This window comes from Hemibagrus wyckioides, linkage group LG03 (assembly GCF_019097595.1).
Source record: "Hemibagrus wyckioides isolate EC202008001 linkage group LG03, SWU_Hwy_1.0, whole genome shotgun sequence".
In the NCBI taxonomy this organism is placed as follows: Eukaryota; Metazoa; Chordata; class Actinopteri; order Siluriformes; family Bagridae; genus Hemibagrus; species Hemibagrus wyckioides.
The window spans coordinates 16,995,497-17,020,145 of NC_080712.1; the positions used below are offsets into that span (position 1 = coordinate 16,995,497).

Consider the following 24,649-nt stretch of genomic DNA (forward strand, 5'->3'; position numbering starts at 1 on the left):
GTATGTCAGGAAGTATAAATGTGGTCTCATACAGCATGCTATTCAGATGCACTGGTGTCAGGCTGTAAACAAATATTTTCACTTCTTTATTTGTCTGAATGCATTCCGTAGTGGAATTCGGTATTTACCATCTTCGGTTACATTATCTCGGGGATATACCTCATGTTGCGTTGCTGCTTACTTTTACGCAAAGTAGAGATTCAAGTTGAAACTCATTTACTTTATGTATGATTAGATTTTTATGACTGATTCTTTATGTCTGTGAATCAGCTAACCAACAAAATCTATCACACATTTTGTAAACAAACTATATGTGCTAAGAATTGTACTCCTGGCTTCTAATCTAACCAGCCAGCATTTCAAATATTTGGACCATGCCGTTACATGCTTTAGTTCCTTCTTTACCTTGAATTTAGGAACAGTGTGTACCCTCACATTTTCTCAGAAATTCTTGTCTTTGTGGACATTTAATACGTTCAGTTAGTTAAAATATATTTAAAATTGGATTCCCAATTATTCAGAATCAGAAATTATTCTGAGTTGAAATCAAAAGTAGTATAATTATTTCTAGTTTCTTCCTTTCTTCTTTATCTTTTCTTTCATAGTCCGTTTTCTGAACAGAAGCCCTCCCCTTTCTTCACTCCCAGTCTCTCTCTTTCTCTCTCCCTCTCACTCTAATTGTATTCGTGAAACTCAGCTCACTGTTGGACATACACTCTTTATTCTATTAGGCAAGTCAAGCTCATTGGTCCTGCTCAAGACACGGCAAGACCCTCTTTCATTAGGGTAAAGGTAATGTCCAAGAACTTATTTTTCTATATTTTAGTAACAATGTTATTCCTTTTTTTCTTTTTGTATCATGCTTCTGCTTTGCGTATTGTGAACAGATGACAGCTTAGTTTGTTTAAAGTTTTTTGTTCAAGTGAAATAAAGATATTTGATACTATATTGGAAGTAAAGAAACCTATGATAAAGAATCATATGATTGTCAAGTGCGGTAGTTGGTAACTTGTGAAGCAAAAGAATTTCACAAGTTTCTAAATAAGCATTTTGTAACACACACACACACACAGTAGTCATTAGGGACATTTTGAAACTAGTCTGAGTAATTATTGTTTATTTCAGCCATGGTGCATTTGCTCTACACTGAACATATAATTTTCATTCTCTGTCTCTCAGATGCACCTGGGAGGAGTGGTTGACTAGTCACCATGAGTTAAATTACAAGTGCTTTTTCACTGCTTGCCGAAATGAGGACCAGTATGAGGCTAATTATTGGGGTGGTGAACTTGCTGCTATTTCTTTTGCCATGTATAAGCACACAGCATTGCCCAGCTAAAATAAGTCCTCCAGACCTGGACAGTCCTGAGTCTTGGCCTGTCCAGAAACCATTACACACGGGTTTTATGTCATCTATCGTTCACTCCTTTTTGAGCTCTGTCCAACCCAACCATTTCCCTAAAGGTAAGATCATTTCACAAATTTGTACTAATATGTCCCTGTCTTTTCCTCTGATGCTCTTGTGTTTGGTGAATGTTCCATGCGATAAGGAGAGAGAAGAATAGAATTGAATTTACATTGCAAATAACGTGTAAGAGGAACAATGTTACTCTGTATATAAGACTGTAAGATATGTGTGATGATGTGTAGTGAGAGCATGGTGTCCGTTTACTATTTATAATTTATTATCTAGTAGTTGAAGTGTAAATTAGTGTAGGTGGGGATTTGCATGAGAAGAAATAAAATAGTAATAATACCAAGAAACATTGGTATTTGATCCATGCTGGGGGGAAAAACACTTCTTAATGAAAATTCCATTAACCATTTACATACCAGTAACTAACATTAACAAATGTGTGACGGGTCATAGATTATTAAACCAATTTCCTTTAGGAAGCTTTTTTTTTTTTTTTTACCAGGGAGGTAATTATGAAAAAGACCATTAAGGTCTGTTAAATGTATAAACCTTTATTTAAACAACAGGTTAATGAGTAGTCAGGCATAAATTGGAGCGGGGAAGCTGATTTTCTTTACTTAATCCTACTGCAGAGATGGTTCACATGTTTTTCCAAAACACATTAAAAAACAAGTTGATCAAATTTCTTTACTGTGAGAACCGATTAGTTCCAGAGAAAAACAGTAAACAAGTCCTTTGTCTCTTTCTCAAAAGCAGTATTAACCTATCTATTCACAAGCTTTTTTTTTTTTTTTACCACAAACCTCAAAGTTGTTGGCAAAACATTTTCCATGCTTGAGTAACCTAGTTTACATCTCTTATGACGTCAGCTGTGTACACAACAAGTGACCTTGAAGTTGGGTATTAATGACCTGATAACAAAATAATTTTAGCTGGTCATGTAAACAATGAGTAGCCTTCAGGAGCGGCTTGATTGACCTGAAAACATGCAATGACTTGAACAAGGTTTGAAAACGGGAACCTGTTAATTTAATGTGTTTGGTTTTATGTTGATGAGTTTAACAATGAAATGATTAAAGCTCAGAACTAAAAGCGCCTCTTCACAATTGATCAGTATTAACAATGTTGGATACCCGAGCAGATTATGGTTCACTCCTATTCTATTTTGACAGTAAAGCACAGTCCTTTGCTAGGAACCATTTGCTTTTTATATAAGGAGCTTTGCATATGAAAGAAAAGCAATAGACATGGCTCTAATCTGCTCTGTGCCAGCACGGAAATCAGCCGAAACTAGATGTACTGTGTGGTAATTATTATAACAAAACATTTTAGTAACTAAAGATGTCCTGTTCCCTTTTAAGACAGTAAGTATTGTATTGTGGTTCCTTTACATTTGATGGTTAACAGAACTAAAAGCATCTTGTTACAATTTTGAGCACAGGAACATGGTGACCTTTAGTTATAAACGGATTAGATGAAAATCTGGTTCCTAAGTATAACAGTAATTAAATGTTCTTTTATACCGCGTGCAGAACGTACAAAATATTACAGGTTTTAACACACTTTGTGTTCCTTCTGTACTTCATAACTTGTGCTTGGGAACTTTGTACCCACACAGCATGTGGTAAGGTGAAGCCTAAAACAGATATATTTATGTTTGAGAGGAAAAACCAAAGCTGAATGTGTTTGCAGTATGTATGTTAAATTTAATATTGTGTTTTTGAGATTGACCAGAAAACAGAGCAGTAAGCTATGCTAATATTCTGAAGAAGTATTTTTATTTTATTTTTTTTTAGGGCTTTTCATTAAAGTTCTAAAGCCCCCTGCCACCATAGATACAGCAACCATAAAAGAGGTATGTAAAATATTTTAGAAATAATGCAAAATAGAAAAATCTTCATATTGTTCAGATAGCTTTTACATTACTACATTACTGAATACACTATACTATAATATACTATAATATACTATATTATAATACACTATACTATACTATACTATACTATACTATACTATACTATACTATACTATACTATACTATACTGTACTATACTATACTATAATACACTATACTATACTATACTATACTATACTATACTATTCTATACTGTACTATACTATAATATACTATAATACACTATACTGTACTATAATATACTGTACTATAATACACTATACTGTACTATACTATACTATACTATACTATACTATACTATACTATACTATACTATTTTATAATATAAGAGTCATGCTTGTGTGTTGTGTTTTTAATAAATACTTTCTCTGCAGTCATAGCAGAATATATATCAATGAGTGTCAAAATGTTCATACTGACCTGGTCAATTTTGAATATATTTCTTAGAGAAAAACTTCCATGCTTCAATTTACAGTTGTCTTAAAACAAGAAAAAAAAAGAAATGTTGTCCAATTTTTCTGTGGAACACGTAGATATTAGTCATCTTAAATAAGTAAACCATGTCATCTGTTTTTCTCCCGAACTACCCTTACTCTGTCTAATGGTGCATGAAGTTTTTGCACTATGAGTTGGGATTTTTGGTTTGTGTGGCCATTGGGATTCTGTACATCATCCTCATGCCCTTAATTGGCATGTGTTTCGCTTGCTGTCGTTGCTGTGGGAATTGTGGGGGCCACATGTACCAAGAGAAGACCAATAGCATCAACTGCAGACGAAGGAGCTTTTACTGGGCTACTTTTCTAATCACCATCCTCATATTGTAAGTGGCTGGTAGAGTAATAAAGCCTCATTCATTTCTGGCATTACATGTGTTTCAGGTAAAATCTTTAAAAGTAATTGTTTTCATTTCATATTTTTACCTACACATAGACACATGATTTGAATATTTAGTAAGTGCTCTGTACTGTGTATCATTATATACTAAATGTCATTGATGCCTCATGCTTCTTTTTGATAAATGGTGTGATTTAAAAAAATATTTATCTTTAGGGCAGGAAATATTTGTATGTTCTTAAGCAACACCTACACCCACGAGAATGTCAGGTCTGCGCCAGGTGAATTCAACAACACCCTAGAAAATCTACAAAGTTACATCACCATTATTCCTGAGGTAAATAAGGATTATAAAGAAAATTGTTTTATTTGGGTTGGCAATGCTTTACATTCTTGTCTGTCCTAACAAGCACATTTGACATCATGTTAAGACGCTGAAAAATGCCAAGCACATTGTATATTATAGCCTCTGGTGTTTCCACCAGGAACATTTACAGACACTGAATGTAATGTCATTTAAAGATGCTGATAAGGCTCTGTCCTAGGATTTGGCTTGGTGACACTTTCTGTCAAATTGTGTGATTCAGTGTTATTTTAGTCACAGAATGGGAATTATAAACCTGTTAACATACTGCCTGTGTGTGTTTTCCCTCAACAGCAAGTAGACGAGGTTGTGAATGAGACCGTTGTAGTTGTGGATAATGTCACAAATAACATTAAAGGTGAGTCAAAGTGGCAAAGTGACTCTTATGTTTTCTGTTACTAATATAAATAAAAAACTGGATAAGTTTGAAATGAACCAGATATGTCTGTTTACATTCTACAGGAATTGGTCTTTTGCTTGGCAGAGAGATCCAAAGAGGAATAGAAGGATCTATTAACCCGGCCCTGGACTCTGCTGGTGTAATGGCACAAGGTAAAGAGAGTCCCTCAAAAAAAAAAAACCCTATAAAAAAAAAATTATATTTCATCCACTGTAAGTACAATAATGAAATAATCTTTTGTTTAAAATTCTTTTAAAAATATGTATTATTAAACATGCATTCTTTATTTGTATATTAAACACACATTCCTATTACAAAAGCAATTATTTCAGGCTTTTTTGAGTAATCATACTCCAGTTTAAACATATACTTATAACACGGTCAAAAAATAGGTTATACTGAGAAAATGGCTGATGGCAATTATCAACAGAATTCCAAGAAACCTTTTAACTTTCAGCAGATCATTAGGTTTAACACAGCCTGTTGAACTAAATAATAAAACAATTCAGCAAAACTTATGCTATGTGTAATAAATGGAGTTGATTTCAAAGTAACAAAATCAACATCCATCACTGTCCATTTATGTAGAATTAAAGACGATGGATGAGAAATATACAAACTGCAAATGTTTCTTAACAAGGGAAATGCCAGAAATATTTCATATTTCTAATTGTGATTATATTATATAAAAAATAAGGCGATATTTACTAATTTAAAAGTATATTTAAAATTGTCTTATTCTACTGGAAGAGAATTTTTCTTCTTTTAAGAAATAAATAAAAGAAAAAATACCCGCAAGTCAAATAAGGAAATTTCATACTTGAAATTATTATTATTATTTTTAAGTTAATAGGCTTATAGTGTTGTCTTTGTTTATTAAAATTAGACAATATTCATGATATTTTAGTTATTCCTTTTTGTACTGCAACAATCTGTATGTTAATCTCATATAACGTCTGTTAAAATCTGTTGGAAAGGATAATTACTTTCTTAATATCACCACAGAAATCCACTTCATTCCTACATAGCACAGGATTGTGCATTTATCTGAATATGTCTCGACTTGCATCTCTTATTTTTAATGTCTCACTCTAAATGTGTGTTCAGTTCTTCAAAACACCAGTTTGTTCCTGTCCACACTGAATGCAACTCAGAAAGAGCTGGATTTGCTACAGACAAACCTGACCGGAGTGAAAACACGCATCAACAAGACATTGCACTACCCAGAGTGCATGAATTGTATTGTCTTGCAGACTGAACTGGGCAAGCTGTCCCTGGCCTCAGGCCTTAATGTAAGTGTAATCTGTCCTGTCATGTGGAACAGCCAGTAGAAATGTGACTAGGGAATTCAGTAACCACTGTTAAGTGAACCAAAAAGACTCCTGAGTCTCTTTATTGTGCTTCAGTAATCTACAGTCCTTCATCAAGCAACTATTAGACATTAGAATTATTAGCTAAGGAAATGAACTCTGATAGAAGCAGGTAGAGGAAGCCTTGTTCTGAAACATTTTATGCTGTGTTTTTGACCATGATTCTCTCAATCAGTGTGTACTCGAGTGAGTGTCCCAAAGTGACATTCATGACATCACGTGGTCTGTGAAGCGTAGCCAGGTTGCCTGATTTTTTTTTTTATTATTGCAGTGCTATTAATCTAAACCGCTGTAACTCAAACGCAAACAAACAGCACTATAACTAATGTTGACTTTCGGACAACAGCCTAAAAGGGCTGCAGATTTGTTTTTACGCCTTAGAGAGAGTGCGGAACAATAATGTTAACCTAACTGGTAGAGTTTTCTGTGCTTTTAATAAGTAATATCACACTTTCTGGGATAATACAGCACTGTGTAAATGTTTATGCCACATGTTAGTGCAGGGACACCTGTTTAAAATGAGTTTTAGTGCAGTGTTCAAGATAACCTCGTATACACGGTAGACAACCTACTTATTAACACTTTATATCATTAAAACAACAAAGCAATATCAAATGCTTTTCAATTATACATGTGTTATAGCACATAAATAGAAAGAACATTTATTGAACATTAATGCACATAAACACATCCCAATATGGCTGGTGATAATGTTGTTGTTACAAGCCAACATATCTAGGATTTTTTAAACGTATTCATTATTCAGAGGAGATATTTTAAGATTTTGTCACACAGATGCCCTGTAAAACTACAGGATCAAAACAAAAAGAAAAAAAATTGGATAAATGTTTAAGTATATTATTTAATTATTAAATTAGTATGTTTGTTGTGATGAGAATTACCCATAGATTTAGAGGTCAATTTAGTCTACACATTAATGGCTTCTGAATAGAATCCATAAAACATTCCATCTGCCATTTGAAACGAAATTAAAGAGAGTATGCATATACAGCACATCAGTGGGAGACATATAGTCTCCACGGATTGAAAATAATAACGGTACAGAGGCAAGAAGGAAGAAAATAATAAGTTTGTGGCTACGCTGTACAGTAACACAGGTGCTTATATAACAATAGTTTAGTTAGTCTGGCTGTGGATTTGAGGAAGAAGTTGAACAGGAAGAAGACACCAAGAGGAAGAAACCATTCATTTAACAAACAGAATTTCTATCTGATATTTCCAATGTGGATTATGGAATAAAACAAAGAACAGGTAATGGTGCAGCATGATAGTGCAGCATGTGGCATTACTACCTCACACCTCCAGTGTCCTTGGTTCAATCCTGAGCTCAGGTTACAGTCTGTGTTGATTTTCCCCAATGGTTATGTGGGTTTCCTCTGGGTTCTCAAGCTTCCTCTCACTTCAAAATTCCCGTGTGAATGTGTATGCACAAGGTGCCTTAATGACCTTTGCTATATTCTCATGTCAAAAACAGATACACTTGTGTCACACACAATACATTTTTTGATTTAGTAACACTTTCCTAGGTTTGACAAAGCACAACATCTTGTGCAAATCTGGCATCTCCTAATATTTAGGAATAATAATAATAATTTACTTTATTGTCTTATTGCCTTATTATCTTTTAAAGTGAACCCAATCCATGAAATATTTCTATTCTAACCACTTCCTGCTCACATCAGAGATGGCCTTTTTTGTTGACCTTCCTCTCAAGGTTTGTGCTGAATAAACAGCCTGTAACATGTGAAAATAATCTTTCAGATTGAATTTTCCCATTTATTACTGAGCAAGACACAGTCACTGTTCTCTGTTTTGTGTAAAGGTTATTAGGGGCTAAGTAATTGGTTTCCATCTGGGTTGCCATGAAGACAGACTCAATTAGGCTCATCTCCTTAATGGTCTTACTTTGTTCTCCATAATATTTAACTCTCAATTAGTTTCATGACTCTGTAAATATTTACCAGCTTAAAATTTTATTCTTTATCTTGGTGATATATATATATATATATATATATATATATATATATATATATATATATATATATATATATATATATATATATTTACAACCAAATTAGTTTTAGAGGTCCTACTTTAAATAAATGAATTCTCTCTGTGGAGGGACAGTTGTGGGAACATGATTTGCATGAGGAAGTCTGGGAAAGTTTAGTATTTACTTCTTGTCATTTGGGATCTGACATAACTTTCTTTATCACACATGTTATGATAGGTTCAAACATCTTTTTTGGTATTGTCCCTTTCCAGCTCAGCAATTATCCTCAGCCCTTATCACGTCACCACGGCAGTATTACTCTTCAGTATTTGTATTCTCTTAATGCTTGTACAATTGGTGGCATAAAACCTTTGCACAGTACTGTCATATAATCTTTGAGAGAAAGCTTATTTGAAAATAATCCAATGTAGAGTGAGCTTGGACATTTGTGGTCTCTGCAGTCATAGGATATTTACTGCCCTCTGGTGTCAAATATAGAACACATCGGTCATGATGCTGCACAATTCACTCAAATCTATATGTAAACAACAAAACAGTGCACCACCATCACCACACTGACAATATTTATTCTGTTGTGTCTTTCAGTTTTCCAGCTTCAATAAGCTCCATTCAGCTGTGGACCAGGTTCAGAAGACTGATCTGAATGCGCAGATACAGAAAGTAATATCTTCAGTACATTCTTCCACTACATGCAGATGAAAAAATATCTGAATAAATGTAATTGAGTTATGGCATAACAAATAGTCAATAGACCATCATCATCCATTTTTAAAAAAAAATTTAGATAGGCTAATACAAAAGCTTTTGCGTATAGACTCCATCAGTTTGTCTGTAATGATATCAGACTATGATTTCAAATACAAACCGTATGGACTCTAGAGGAATTTCTAAACATAATTTTAGAAGATGAATAAACCCCTCTTTAAAAATCTGATATAATAGACCTTAGTGCTTTTTTGTTGACTGTGTAGTTTTATAGACTGCACAAAATTGGATTATTCAAATCAAGTGATCTTAGTCAAAGTATTGGATCTTCTAATTTATTCCGATTTATTTGTAGATAAAAATCTAACATAGACTCAGAAGCCACATTTGCACTCCGCCATACATTTCTGTCTCACAGGGGAAAAACTTCTTTGAAAACATTCCTGCCAATGTAACTGAAGCAACCAGAGACAGTGTGCAGAGTAAGTACATTGTTGTAGCACGTCTTTGAGGAATGCGGTAATCTGGATTTTTTATTTTAATTTCCTGTGAACAATGGTTTGCATCTAATGAGGTGCTTTTATTTTCTATGTTTAATAAATACACTGATTAGAATAAAAGAGGATTTATGTTCAAATATCCAAGCAACTTTAAGGCTGCTTTCCTTTGTTTTACTTGATGCTCAGTTCCTAAGTCTTCTTCAATTGTTCATGTCCTCTATGTCTTTTATAGAGGTTCAACAGGACCTTCAAACCATAAAGAGCCAGGTCACAGAAGTAACCAGCGATATTCCACTTGACCAATTGACCACAATCTCTGACACACTGAGTACTGTACAAGAAAACCAGAACTACAGATCTTGGATAGATCTGGCAGAGAAACTCAGGTAGAAACCTGCTTTATTGTATATTATTATATATTAATTATTATTATATATTATCCTGAGAGGAGTGGTCTCTCGCTCCTGTTTTTAATTTGGTAATTTGCAAATTCCTATCCACTAGCGAATGACAGTCACATGACAGCTACCAACCAAGGAAGGGTTGAGAAAACACATGCTTCCTCTGAGACACGTGAAGCCACGCACTGTGAATCACTGCTCATGATGTGTCACTAGGCAGCGTAACTCACTCTTTCTCATAAACAAGTTCACATATGCTCTGATTGACCGATGAGACAGTAATGCTATCCCACCCGCTCAAAACACATACCCAATTATGCACTCTTGGAACCACCACAGATGTCTGTGGCATTGTCTGGATATGAACTTAAAATCTCCTGATGATAATGGAAATGCTTTTTTGTTGCACCACTCAGGACCCCTAGGGAAATGGTTTCTTCTTTAAAGATGACAGTGTCCACTTCACAGGGCATGATGACTCACTAAATAGTTTGAATATCAAAGTGATGTAAATCATATGTCATGGCTTTTACAGTCACCAGATCTGAACCCTGGTGAAGACCTATGGAGAATATTAGCAAAACATCATTATCAAAACATCTACTGAGGGAATTTGGAAATATTGTGGTTTTTGCCTCTAGTAAAGTTCCAGAAATTCCAGAAACTTTATGTATTCATCAACTCTCTCTCTCTCTCTCTCTCTCTCTCTCTCTCTCTCTCTCTCTCATGACACACACACACACACATACACACAAAGGTCTTTTTGCATTTTGGCAAAATCCTATACATAGATAAAGGTGTGTAAATATGTATGTGTGTGTGTGTGTATATTTATTTATTTTATAGGTGGAATATTGCAGTGGTCCTATGCTGTCTCATTCTTCTGGTGGTGGTGTGTAATCTACTGGGGTTGATGCTTGGCCCGGCAGGACTGGTGCCTAAAGATGATCCAACTAATCGCTCTAGCACAGCAAACTGTGGTGGACTGTTCCTCATGACGTACGTACAAACCCCACAGCAGACTGCTAACATTTGTCAGTCCTGCTCTTACTATTTTACTTTACTGTAAACTGAGTGTGTGTGACAGCACATTCCGTTTAAATCAGGAAAAAGGCTTGTATTTAAGTATTTATCCAGATTGCACCATAGCACTGCCTAATACTTGAATGTGTTTCTTTTGTTTGATTGCAGGGGTGTAGGCTTTAGCTTTTTATTCTCTTGGATCTTCATGATAGTAGTCCTGATCCTTTTCTTAATAGGAGGTAACATGTATACCCTCATCTGTGTGCCATGGAATAACCAGCAACTCTTTGAGGTAAAATACTGTACATAATTTACAGTATTCATTTCTCAAATATTGTACAGATCCATTTGTTTATTCTTTATTTTTGTAAGGTTGCATCATGGATTATGATATGACCAAAATGATATGACTCTGCTTGTTTGTGTTTTTATTCACAGCTCATTGATACTCCAGGCGTGATTCCAGGATTCCAACTGTCTCAAAGCCTAGGACTAAAGACTAACCTCACTATCAGTGATGTGTATATGTGAGTCTAACACACACACACACACACACACACACACACGCAAGTTCTAGAAAACCTATTTCTAAGTTTCACAACTTTACAATGAATCTTGTGGCCACATGTACCTATGTGACTATGAAGTGAAAGAATAGCTGCCAAATAAAGTATGTTGAAAATTTGTTTTCATATTTTTTCATATTCTTTATATTTTTTTTTCTAGGCTCTGTATTAACAATGCATTCTTTTTCCTGTCATTGCTAATTTGCATCATGTATCATTCCCAGGGACTGCCAAATGAACAAGTCTCTATGGAACACTCTCCACCTGGAGGAAATTATTGACCTCAACAACTATCTTAATGTCTCCAAAGTAAGAACGATATCTCATCTCCTCGACTCCCCATTTCCCATTTACACATATTGATACTCAGTAGATGTTTTCAGTAATCCAACAAATTCCCAATAACCATAGTGTGGGAAAGTCAGTCATGTTCTCTTGTTCTTGATGGTGAACAGTACACTGGACAGGTGCAGAAAGCGCTTGAGAGCAGCAATATCACTTTACCCAGCATCGTTCTGCTCGATTCTGAGACGAAGAAGCAACTGAGCAGCTTCTCTGCTATAGCGAGCAGTGTGAACATCAGTAGCATTAAAATGCAGAAGGTACAGTCTCTAACTAACTCAGCTCTCTGCATTTCTGATTAGAAGATTCAGAGTTTAAATCGAACTTCTGCCATGATACTATTCTCGGGCCCTTTAACTTGAACCCTTCCCTGTTTAAGAGAGGACGTATGCTGGCTGCTCCTTAGCCATAACCTCAGCTAACTTTCAACCTTCCAACAGTAATTATGATGTAGACTTTGGTATAAATCATTACAGTAATACTATTGTTAAGCAACTTGATAAGTTGAATATGAAATGTGTTAAAATGTAAATGTTTATTCCAAAAGCTTAGAGAACATTTTAAAACCTAAAAATTCTGTTATTTATTTTTTAGGTTATTACTCCATCAATAATAGGTCTTGGTTACATTGCAGACAAACTGGAAGCTTTGGCTAATAACCAGGTAAAAATTTAACTTTTTTCTGCTATGTTGCCAGTTATAACTAATAACTAACTAACCTCTAGTATTTGGCTTGTGTTTGGGATGTTAATTATGCTATGAGAAGTTCCACTATCTACCAACAATTCAGAAATTCACTGAAATTCAGCATTATTCATGGTTTATATTAAATATTATTATTACCTACTTTTCAGACGAATGCTACTGTTAAAGCTGAACTACAGAATGAGGCAAAAGACCTGAGATTCATCCAGACTCAGTTTAATGCCACCGTCAACCCTCAGTTGGTATGTTTACTCAACACAAAAAGCAACATACTGAAACCTTACATAGTGTGGAGTCACTATGTAGATACTAACAGAAAACACTATCTGTTACTATCCACATCTTTACCTCCTCAGTTTATATGAGTTAGGTTTGTCCAATATACAATCTCACTTTATTTTACAGATGGAGTTAGACTCTCAAACTGAGCATTTTGGTCACTTAATGTCACTCATCAATGTAAGTAAAACCTGAAATTCTTGGAAAGCTTAGAAAATACCTGTATACCATGTACTGCGAAGTTACTCACTCTAGAAAACAAAACCAAAGTTTACCAAAGTTTACTACAAAGTTTAGTGTTTTCTTTTTTCTAAAAGAAGTTTGCTATATTAGCTAATTATCTATATCTAGTACTTGCCTCCTGGTGGTCCAGCGCCAGGATCCTGCGCTCTCATTGCCACGGCCTGGGTTTGATTCCCGGGCAGGGAGCTAACCTAGCCACTGAAGAGTTAACTCTCAGTGCCGGTCCCAAGCCCGGATAAAATGGGAGGGTTGTGTCAGGAAGGGCATCCGGTGTAAAACCTGTTCCAAATAGAAACATGCGGACCAAATGATCCATTGTGGCAACCCCAAACAGTGAGCAGCCGCGACAACATCTTTATTATAGATGTATATTGGGACTATACACTGGGTGTTATTGCCACAGTGTTTTGCCCTCCAGAACCATATTTGGATAACAAATCTTCTTTTTGGGTTTGGTCTTTCTGGGTCCCAATGTGTCACTTGATTCATGTTTACAGATTACAATGGATTTTTGTGCATAACCTATAGTAAGAAAACCATTTACATAAAGGAGTTTCTCCTGCTCTAGGGCACTGTCCAGAACGTTCTGCGGCTTGTCGGTTCTGCTCAGGGTGTTTTAAATAACAACATGACGCAAATGGTGAAATCGGTAAGTGAAATCAATAATCCTTCTTAATCTGACACACAAGTTGAAACAGCATTGACAATCTGCTATAAAAACACACAAGCCTTTCCAGTTACTTTAGTATAATCATGCAGAGTCAGTGTACCATCAATACTGTAGCCAATAATACTGTAAAATTTATAACTTGTAAACATTGGTCTGCAGAAACTGACTGAATTTATAGACTGTCAGATTGGAGTGTTCACAGAGCTTGTTGACTGGACCAACCAAACAGTAAGTCTTAGCTTTATAGTTCTAGCACAGGTTTTTAACACTCTGTTATGATTGTTTATAGTAATACACATATATGTATACATATTGGCTATGGTGCATTATGATGAATACTCCAGATTGAGTGGAGTGTTTAGTTGTACTGTGTGTGTGTGTGTAAGATTACTGAGCAGGTAGGACGCTGTGGACCAGTTGCTGTTACTGTCAACAGTGTAGAAAATATACTTTGCTCACAGCTTGTGGACTCTCTGGTAGGCATGCTTAAATCCACCCTTGACAATATTTATTTCCATCCACCATTATTTTAAGATCTGCATACAGAAGGCATGCCTTATAGGAAAAAAAGTGTTTCTAAATAGGTTATTATTGAGTAAAAACATCATTTATCAGATCTCTGGCATCATTTATCTCACATCAGATATGCTTGTATGAATTTATGGATATATTCTCTGTTTACAGAATGCCTTTTGGTTCAGTTTGGGCTGGTGTATGGTCTTCCTCATTCCTAGCATCATTTTCTCTGTTAAACTGGCCAAGTTCTACCGCCGGATGAAGCACAAGGATGAGTATTTGTGAGTTTTAACTGCTGGATCCCAGACACATTTTGATGCATGTTGTCAGGCTATTGGATTGACTCACATTTCTGTTCCAATTCTTTTTTAAAGGGATAACCTGATGTTGACTCCTATCCCACGAGTAAATCTAAAACCATACTGAAAGGAGGAACAGTATTAACAGTACTGTGTAGTCATTGTTGCCATACTAAAGGACCTTGGCACAGCCTGAGGAAATATACACTGGATTCTGGGTCTTAAACCTCAGAGCCTGGAAAGTTGCTGCTTTGGAATAAAAAGGGGAAATTTCATGCTATTTGGAATGCACACGTTTCGGTTGTGCTTTAGAGATTTTCCTAGAATTGAGATCTGACTATTAAAGCATGCAACCTATCAGACAGAGGCTTTTGAGTTTTGATCGCTGCTTTTGTGTTTGCACTTTCTCTCACAGTGATTATGTATGTGTTTGGAATGCATATTGTTCATTTTATTTTTGTATTTTTTTTTTTTTTTTACATTTAATGATACCAGAAAGAATGAATGGTCAAACTATTTCAAATCTTTATTTCAAAAGTACTGCTGTTAATAAGCCATACTACTGACATTGGAATTACCTGTTTCATTTTTTTTCTCTTTTCCTCTCAACCACTCAATCAATAAGACATCCCATCCACCTCTATTTCTGTGGCTCTGATCTAAACTTAGAAACAAAATCAATACAATGCAAGCAGGCGTAATTGATAAAAAATGCTCTTGTGAAGAAGAAGCTTTCAGTATGTGGTTTTGCCTTTCTGGAGTTAAGTAGGATTGATTCTGTCCACTGAGTCTGTGCTGTAAATGTAAAGCTGGATAATCAAAGCCCTTTTAGAACTTTTAGAATCTGCTGTCTCCTATGAGCTTCTCGACTGCCTTCGCCTTATTTAATCACAGCTTGGCTGGGCTAGCACAGGCTTTTCACACTGCTGTGCTGAACCTGTGTGTTAGGTGTAAAGCAGCTCTTACACTGGTCTGTCTTTCTCCAGCAGCACGTGCCTCATTCTTCAGTCACACAACATGGCTGCTCTCACAGGATCCTGCATATCAGTGAACATTCCAAGCATAACCATGCTGCTTAGGACAAAGGAGCAGCATTTATAACCCAGAAGACCCCATTTGCACTCAACACTAACAAATACAGACACTTTCTTTTTTTTTACAGTTGAGTAAGAACATACCCACTGAATATCTAGGTTAATACTCATTATCTGGGTTAACGGTATTTGATAAATCCACTATGTGTAATACTAGGTCTAATAACTGTAATCTTTATGGAACACTGGAGTGCTTCATTTCTGAAAACTGTATGCTTATGCCCTTTACAGTCTTGAATGATGCTATATTTTTATATTTGAACCTTGAAATTCTGCTTAATATAAATTCTATTTTTATGTCATGGACAGCTGTAATAAGCATCTCACTGCATTTTGCACTATGTATGGTTATGGTGAGACAAATAAAATTTCAATTTAAATTCAATCCTTTTGTCTATTCTCATAGCATGCTCATTCAATTTCATGTACAAGAGAGGCAAAAACTGATATCTACCATTTTTAAAGAAATATGGTTCAAAGCAGAGAGTCAATTAATTGAGCAGTACTTTATTAAATTTGGTATTTGGTGTGTGAAGCTCATCGTGTTATACGGGCATGTAAATAATACATATGATACAAAAATTTATAAGAAGAAAAGAATTTTATAATGTGCATGTAGTGATAAAGCATTTCAAATGAGTAAACATTCAAATTTTCCAAGAAATTCTATTCTCCACATGTTGATGTCGATATTCTAATGTTTTAGGGATATTATGCACAATAAACTTTACCATAAAACCATTTTTTATTGAATGCAAACTACATCCAATTGAGGAAAAGACTGAGCACTGGTTTGTGGTCGTGGGATGGAAAAAGGTTAGACTGCAAAGGCAACACTAAATGAAATTAGCTGTGCTGAACTAATACAGAGAAGTCTGCTTCATTTAAAATCTGTTCTCTGCATAATGAAATTGACTTCCAATTCAATTTAAGGCAGGGTTGTGACTGCTGCTGACTCTGAAACTCGAACTTTGTAAATCAGCATCTAATCTTTATATATGAGATGAAATACTAACTTATCCATACATTAGAAATATCATGCTGATAAATTGTTTGGGATGTAATGGAACTGAATACTGAGTTTACCTTAAGATAGTGAGCAGAATAAAAAAAATACACTTAAACATTAACATTGAAAGAACAGACAAGATGGCTAAATAGGTTTATAGAGACAATAGCTTTCCTTTATTTTTAAATTAGTGTCTTCAGAAGTATTGGTTCCTAGATGAGCATGCCAACAAAACAGCAAACCACATTTTCATTGCATTTGCATAGCTATATAGTTCTATTACTAAGGCAATTGTTAAATGCTTTTCATGCATATTTAAAGTTACCCGAAACCTTTCTGGGTAGTACACAGGCTAAGCAAAATGGGAAAGTCACAACAGCAATTTTTGCTGCAAGTAAGTACCAATGGAAGTAAAAAGAAATCTCCAAATTGGTTCTGAACAATTGTTACTGCATCATTAAATCTAAGAGGCCCATCATGTTCAAATATGCAATTACAGGTCATGCAACGCTGCTTTAAACAGGGAAGAGGAGATAAAGAGTATACAAATAGGGGTTTCAGGTTCCTGATAATGGTAAACTTGCATACATTCTTGGAAAAGTCATGTAAAGTAATTTAATACTTAATATACAGTCAGGTGATAAATTCAGGGAAAAAATGAAGTCATTAAGTAAGGTGTTGGCCAGCATGAACTGCCAGGTCTTCTGCAAGTCTCTACAACTATACTTGGGATTAATGCCATTTTTCCAAAACATATTGGTGTTTTGATGACGGTGGTGGTAATGCATCTTAAGGGGACAAGTGGAGACAAGCCATGCTAGCAGAAGACATAACCAGTGTTTAATCCTTTAACTTATCACCCATCTGTAGAAAGTTTTTTTGTTTGTTTTGAGTCACTTTAAATACATTTTGCATTACCATATTATTAGATGTTCTGAGTAAGTGTAATTATTATTATGCACATTTAGACACCATAATGTGTAGTGCAATTAGCTATACTTAAATGTTTCACTGCCTGTGAAGCGGACAGCATGGCTCAGTGCAGCTCCACACTAGGTGCTAATAAACTTCCTGTAATGACCGAGCCTCGGTTTGCTCCAACAGGTTACAACAGCACATCTTACTGCAACTGTTACCCTTGAATAACGCAAGGTTGTTTTCTATTTGTAAGAAAAGTATCCAGTTTGACATATGCAATATAAAATTCACTATGATGTGACTTTGACACCCATGAGTCAGGTCAATATAAAAGAGCATGTATTTCTGAACAGAATGAATGTTCCATGGAGCTTAAATAAGGACATATTAATCAAAGAATTGTATCATTAAATCAAAAAAACATAAAATGCTGCTCCAAACAAACAAACGTATTATTTCAATTTAAAAATAAAAATAGGCCACACTTTAATTGTTCACTACAGACTAATCAATATTTTAAAAGCCTTTAATGTTGGCCCCATTAAGGTTCCTATCTATGATATCAGCAATAACAAGGCCAACAGTGTCTGGTCTGTGCAAGAATCACTGATCTCATTTGTGTCTGGGAATGTCAGACAGAGGTGAATGGAGATCCAGACCTAGTTTTCTCCTTTAGGTCAATGTCCAGCTCAGTGTTGACCCGAGCCAAATCTACAACCTGACGTTGAGGTGTAGGGGGAGGAAAGGTCGGGGACTGAAGAATGTCTGCATACCTCTGGCTGGATCTCGTCTCCCACTGTAGAACTTTTCTCAGCAGAGGCTTCAGATGGCCGATGGTGAGCTGACTTCCCTCTGAATCTACCTGGAATGGGCCTGACAACTGTGCAGTTGGGGGCAGATTTTTGAGCACTAGGTTTAAAATTCCGGTAACAGTCATGTCTTCTGGACAAAGGGTCCATAGTAAGTCCAGGTAGGGGTCTAGGTCTCTGTGCTGGGACACCTCACTGAGCAGCGTGGTGAAAATCTCCTTATTGAGAAGAGGGCTTTGACGGCAGTACTGCTCGGCCACCTGGGTAACTCTGCCCCACTGGCCTTGTCCTATGAGCATGCGGAGGGCTTGCATTACTGCGTTAGGCCGCTGGCTACACAAGAGCAGCTCCACCTCCAAGTTCTGGCAATCACTTTTACTGGGAAGGACAGCAAGAGCCCTTTTGTATAAAGGTAGACTTTCAGAATTCTCTTTTCCAAAACTCCAGGAAGACGTAGATGAAGAGATGGACTGCTGCTGTGCCAGCTCCAGAAATTTGGGAAGCCAGTTGGGCTGGAATTTAAAGATGGACTGACACAGCAACTCGAAGACTGGCAATGCACCATTGGCTGGAGTGTTTTTCTGCTGACTGTTGTAGTAGTTAGGTGCTGCTTGGACAGGGCTTAGGACAATCTTCCATAATTCAGCAGGAGCTTTGGTAAATAATGAGCCCTCACCATTGCATCTGAGTTGGAGCACAGTCTGTACGGCTTGCCAACTCTCAGTAGGGAATAATTGGAACATACTATTCAGATACTGTAAGTTTTCCCTATCGATTTCTGAGCTGAGTAGTCTGCAGAGTTCTTGCTGAACCAGAGTCTCACAATAACTGTGAAGATCTTTTTCTGAGGCTTTTACCACTGATGCCTTCATGTCCTCCAGGGCAATAAGACTCTTGAGCTCAGAGTCAAGACAGCTTAACAGTTTCTCATGTCCTGAACAATCCTTCCCTGTCGTTTTTAGCACACTGTTGCCCAGGTAGTCCCTGATGATGTCTGCCAGGGTGATAGGTGCCTGAAACATCCCACCCTTCTTGAGTTTTTCAGATGTTAGCTGTGTGGTGCTAAGACTTCTCTGTTGGTAATATTTACATGCCTCTTCAAACACAGCCTCAACCAAGACAGCACCTGAGTTAACATTCTCTAAATAAGCACCTGGTGGTTTGGATTGGGCTTCAGTCTCCTCCTGGATTACCATATATAACCCAGCCTCAGAGAACATCTGTGGGGCATAAGTCTCTGAACAGTTTACAAAGAGGAGGCCCTCCCCTTTTAAAGGGATCCTCTCCAATTCCACGCCACACTTAATGTCAATTAAGTACATCATTCTGCCCACTGTAAGTGCAACAACATCATCATACATGTTTACACTGTTTTGAGTCCCACATGTGGCGAGGCAATTATCAGGTAGTTTATAAATCTGCCGTAAAATTCCATCTCTTTGCATAACGCAAACCCATCCAGAGCTGAGCAGGAGCAGGATTTCCCCATGTCCAATAGGGCTAAAACCATAGATGTCAAGCGGGGTAATGGTCGACAGATAGCCGACGCAATCAGTGATGAGTCTTTTAAAGTCCAGCTGTTTGTTTGCTGTGGAATTTCTGATAAGGAGTATTCCATTATTGGCACTGTGGACCTTAAAGACATCACTCTGAGGGGCCCATGATAAAAACACTTTTCTAACACTTGTGCAAGACTCTTTCTCTATATTTGGTAACAAGTATACAATATCTCCAGTACTGACAACTGAATAACGAGGATTGTTGTGCAGTACAGTTTTCACTCCACCCAAGGAGATACCTCGTTCATCTACATCAAAAGTCCTTTTACAGATGCAGTACGTGAAGTTACTCCGATCCACACTGGAGACGGAAGAGCTCTCTGAGGGAGGTCTCTCCTCACACCAGATGATGAAATTCTGATTGATGCACACAGAAGCGATTTTGGCTCTCGGGCTGTTACAGAGATCCATGGTCTGAAGCGAGCTCCATCCAGATTTCTGCTCAGAGAATTTCCATAACTCAGCTTTGCCATTCTCAAATATTATCCCAAGCAGAAGTGCTCTGTCCTCGGAGTCATTCTGTTTGAAATAAAGCAAGTCAACTATCGAGACATTCCGTGTCAGCACTAAATCCAGATGTTCCTGGCACTGTAGGTGGGCTCTCTGATATCTGTCATGGGTCATGAGACCAGTTCTCGGAGCTTGCTGGATAATGTGGATGTGTCGCCCATCTGGACTAATGCGGATATTGGACAGACAGCTTTTGGAAGAACTTTTAGCATAAGACTGCTTCAAAAAGTCTTTCAGTTCTTTACCTCTTGTAAAATCGCCGAAATCTGTCACCTGTTCCAAAACATGTCGTGTCATATTAGCAGAAGGTGAGAAAACCCCGGAGAAGGAAGCAAAACAGACCAGTCGATGACAGTTACTTCACTTCTATACCACTGTCAACATACAGAGGCGCAGGATATCCGTCTTCCAACGTTTCATCGCATCCATTACAGTTAGCTGATGCAAATGTGTCCAGAAACAACAATAATCCAAAAAGATAGACTTTTTCAATGCAACATCTCAACCCTTTCTGCTCGCCTCCTGACATCACGAGTTTGTTAATTTCCGGAATTAAACGCGAGTTCTTTTTCCTGTGGGAGGAGTCAAAACGGAGGCGTAACGACAGACCTTTCGCTTGCTCATGGGGTTGTTCCCGTTCAGAAAATAGACTCCTTTAAAAGAGTCGACTCCGGAATCTGATTCGTGGTGTCACCGTCTGCTTCTATAAAGTTCTCGGTGGAAAGTCGACTCCGATGCTTCGGTATCGACTCTCGATTCATGATGGCCGAGAAGTGCATCTTTTTGTCATTTGTCCCACATTCTTTGCTCTTTTGAGCCATAGGTTTATTCCACTATAGGTTTATTACAGGTTTTGCCCAAATTGTCATTTTTTAAATTTTCTATTCACGTTCTTTACAACCGATACATCTGGAGTTCTTTGGAGTAAAATATTTTTCAAATGTCCAGGTACAAATAAATTAATGAATTATTTACACCATGTCAGAATAAAAAAAAAAAGAGTACCAGTAAGTGACCACAGGTCTTGAAGAAGGGAGGGGGTCACGCCAAACTAATAAAATCGAAAATAATACGATAATAATTACGACATTTATCTCGAGGGCACATAAAGGTACCGTAAGTCCTCTGGTCCGAGGGCTAAATTCGAAATGACGTGATGCCAGAAAGATAGTGCACTAGACAAAGCAAAGACGCCTTTATATTCAACCCTATGTAGTGCACCTAGATAGGGAGTATATGTCTGTTTGGAATACAGAAACGTATGCAAATCGGAAAGATGTGTACTTCCGTGTTTTTTATTTCGCGCGAAGCTCTCCCTGTAGTAGTGGGACCCGGTAACCTGTGGGCTGTGTGAGTATGGTTAAATACAGTACACTGAACTTTATTATAAATCATAATAATGGTGTAGAATGAAGGGTTGTGTGATGCTGTGATATGTGTTTTCGGGAGCGAAAACGCGTGTGTTTGGAGCAAGGTCTCTCTGTGATTAGTGATTTTGGATAACTAGCAATAGCTTAAAACTCCTCAAGGAAGCTGCAGCTAGCGTTTTAAAAGCCTCACACTGGTAAGAGACATGTAGTTTATTTATTTTATAATGTTATGTCTTTCCTAGACGTATTCTGAATGTCCTAACATACAGAATATACAATTTCAGTATACATTCCCCCCGATCTATAGCCTTCACTTAAATACATAGAGCACTGTTGCTGCAGATATTAATGTCTATGAAGCGCTATGAGAGTCCTATTTTTCTTTGTTTCAACTCTTTCTATTGTAGTAGACTTTGGGCACTTTCAGTAAACGTCCACTAGGGTTGAATCACTCAGGATGTTTTTCAAAAATATTTATGTTGACTGACAAAATAAGGATGTTTTTTATTGAAGGTCTACAAAAAGGAATAGTTCACCATGAATAAGGAACACTCGAGTTGAAAGTCCAGTTATTTTCTTGTTACTAATCCTCATCAGTGGCCAGTGTGTAGTAAATACTGGCAATCTGTGCATCATCACTGGTCAGTGGATTGTTATTATATTGTGATATAAAGCAGTATAACAATCTCAGATTAAATTGAGAACACACACAAAAATGTCACTGCAGTATCATCGGCTTTGCCGTATGGCAAATCGATCGGACACAAATCGAGATCTAAGTAATTTTACACGTATGAAACATATGGTTCTTCATCGTTAAGCCGTATGATAAGCAAGGTCCCTGCTCCAAACGTAATTTATACAAATATTTTACAAATATATTCCCATGTTGATGTATTTGTCATGACCCCCAAATCATATTGTGTCTGTTGCTTCCGGTTTATTTTGCTCTTTATTTTCCAGGAATCTTTTGCAGAAGTGTAATCCTAAACAGACGTGCGTCCACACCTACAAAGAGGGCCTTGTTGAAGATGTCTGAGTCGAGACGTAAGGCTAGCAGAGCCAGTCAGGATGAGGCTACTGGTCATGGTAATGGAGTGGGTGGGCGCAGTAGACCAGAAAGAGGTGCAGACATGGGTGAAGATGATGAAGGTGCGGGTCCATCAGGGATCCATGAGGAAGAAGACGACCCTGCCCGACGGAGGGAGATCAGAAGCCAGTACAGGGATCTCATCAACTCTGTTCAGCGTGAGTTTCTGCACTAAAGGATTTTCAATGCTGTTGTATTGAAATGACTCTTACAGTCTGTACTTTACATGTCCTGTCACCTGCACTGAAGTTTTCTTCTGATATTTTTTTTTGTTGCAGAAAACCGTGAGGACATGCTGAATCCTGCCAACAATAAACTGTTTGATGTGTTAGAAGAAGCCAACAAACTGTTTGCTAATGGTAATATATGCACCTCTTTTACTGGGTTAGATTGTTTTGTCTCAGCTTTGTAAGTATATAAAAAAAATCTGCTTCAGTTTATGTCATGATTGTGTTCTGAACACTACCATACAGTCAGGCAGGCTCGAGAGGCAGCTCTGGATGCACAGCTGCTTGTCCTAGCTACAGACCTGGGGAGAGAGAAGGCCAGCCAGCTGCATGCAGAGGGCTCAGCTTTTGACCCATCTGCATTTGCAGAGCATTTGGTGAGTTATTGTTTATTTACATTTTTAGAACAGATAACCTAACAACTAAGGTTAAATAAAATCTTTTTTTTTTTTTGGCAATCCCAGTTGTCCTTCATGGGTCTCAATCGCTTAGAAGAGGAGGAGGACGCTGATGGCAGTTTGGGTGGATATATGCCTTCAGATGCCTGGCAGCGGCTTTCCAAAAGAGCACAATATTGCTTCAAAACAGCGCCTTCATTCCACTACATGTGAGTGTTTTATTTCTTGACTACTTACTGAACATAGGAGATCGATTAATTTTTAAAAAAATCTTGCTTTTGTTCTATAAGGTTCGGTTCATTTTTGGCTGAACCACCACCACCACGGCAGCGGGTTGAGAGACAAAGGAAAACTCCCAGCAAAGAAGCAAAACGAATCATGCCCATTCAGGTCTGACTTATTTTATGCATGCTACATTACTATGAATGTTTTGGATCAAATCAACGATGTATTTTAAAAATGTCCTTTTACATCACAGCTAAACAAAATGGAAGAATCACATCAAGAAGCTACAGAAAAAGAGGTGGAGAGGATTTTCAGATGTCTTCAGCGTTACTTTGCTGATGACCGTTAGTACATATTATTTGTTGTTTTCATTGACAGATATTAAAGATGGGATACTGTAATGATATAAGAATTCTCCCGGTCTCCCGTCTGTTCTGAAATTTATATATTTTGCTTTCATTTTCAACAGCACAGTCCCCCATATTGTATTACGAGTTTGTTGTTGACCCTACCTCCTTTTCTCGGACAGTGGAGAACATTTTCCACACCTCGTTTCTTATCAGGGTGAGTGATTAGGTCTTGTTTTATTTGTTTATTATGTTGATGTTAAATGTACAAATAAGAACTTTGTTGCGACTTCCCTACTCTGTTCTGATTTCCATGTAATAATAATAATAATAATAATAATAATAATAATAATAATTATTATTATTATTATTATTATTATTATTATTGTTATACAACTATGTTGGTAGAAGCAAGAACAAATTTAGGATTCACATAATATTATTCTGACAAATGTACTCTAAACAAATGACATTATTCTGACAAATGTACTCTAAACAATCATATATTT

The 24,649-nt window shown here is 36.9% G+C and overlaps 3 protein-coding genes across 3 annotated transcripts in view; 2 read left to right on the top strand and 1 right to left on the bottom strand.

The window, feature by feature from the left end:
* The first annotated feature begins 501 nt into the window (after nt 1–501).
* prom2 (prominin 2) lies at nt 502–16,063 on the top strand. Its single transcript, XM_058386289.1, has 24 exons — nt 502–792; nt 1,180–1,464; nt 3,214–3,272; nt 3,947–4,152; nt 4,383–4,503; nt 4,825–4,888; nt 4,993–5,082; nt 6,038–6,222; nt 8,921–8,995; nt 9,459–9,522; nt 9,773–9,926; nt 10,788–10,940; nt 11,133–11,256; nt 11,403–11,491; nt 11,755–11,839; nt 11,986–12,132; nt 12,467–12,535; nt 12,727–12,819; nt 12,983–13,036; nt 13,668–13,748; nt 13,929–13,997; nt 14,156–14,245; nt 14,454–14,566; nt 14,660–16,063. The coding sequence occupies exons 2-24, from the start codon at nt 1,251–1,253 to the stop codon at nt 14,709–14,711; spliced, it is 2,451 nt and encodes an 816-aa protein (XP_058242272.1). The 5' UTR covers nt 502–792; nt 1,180–1,250; the 3' UTR covers nt 14,712–16,063.
* A 1,667-nt stretch (nt 16,064–17,730) lies between these two features.
* On the bottom strand, nt 17,731–21,070 carry LOC131351098 (BLOC-2 complex member HPS6). Its single transcript, XM_058386287.1, has one exon. The coding sequence runs from the start codon at nt 20,778–20,780 to the stop codon at nt 18,237–18,239; it is 2,544 nt and encodes an 847-aa protein (XP_058242270.1). The 5' UTR covers nt 20,781–21,070; the 3' UTR covers nt 17,731–18,236.
* A 609-nt stretch (nt 21,071–21,679) lies between these two features.
* Nucleotides 21,680–24,649, top strand: part of nsmce4a (NSE4 homolog A, SMC5-SMC6 complex component) — a 4,240-nt gene continuing 1,270 nt past the window's right edge. The window contains exons 1-8 of the mRNA XM_058386299.1: nt 21,680–21,833; nt 22,817–23,101; nt 23,222–23,302; nt 23,417–23,547; nt 23,635–23,777; nt 23,859–23,958; nt 24,047–24,137; nt 24,263–24,357. Of these exons, the coding sequence (XP_058242282.1) occupies nt 22,885–23,101; nt 23,222–23,302; nt 23,417–23,547; nt 23,635–23,777; nt 23,859–23,958; nt 24,047–24,137; nt 24,263–24,357 (858 nt within the window). The 5' untranslated portion in view covers nt 21,680–21,833; nt 22,817–22,884. The remainder of the gene's footprint in view (nt 21,834–22,816; nt 23,102–23,221; nt 23,303–23,416; nt 23,548–23,634; nt 23,778–23,858; nt 23,959–24,046; nt 24,138–24,262; nt 24,358–24,649) is intronic.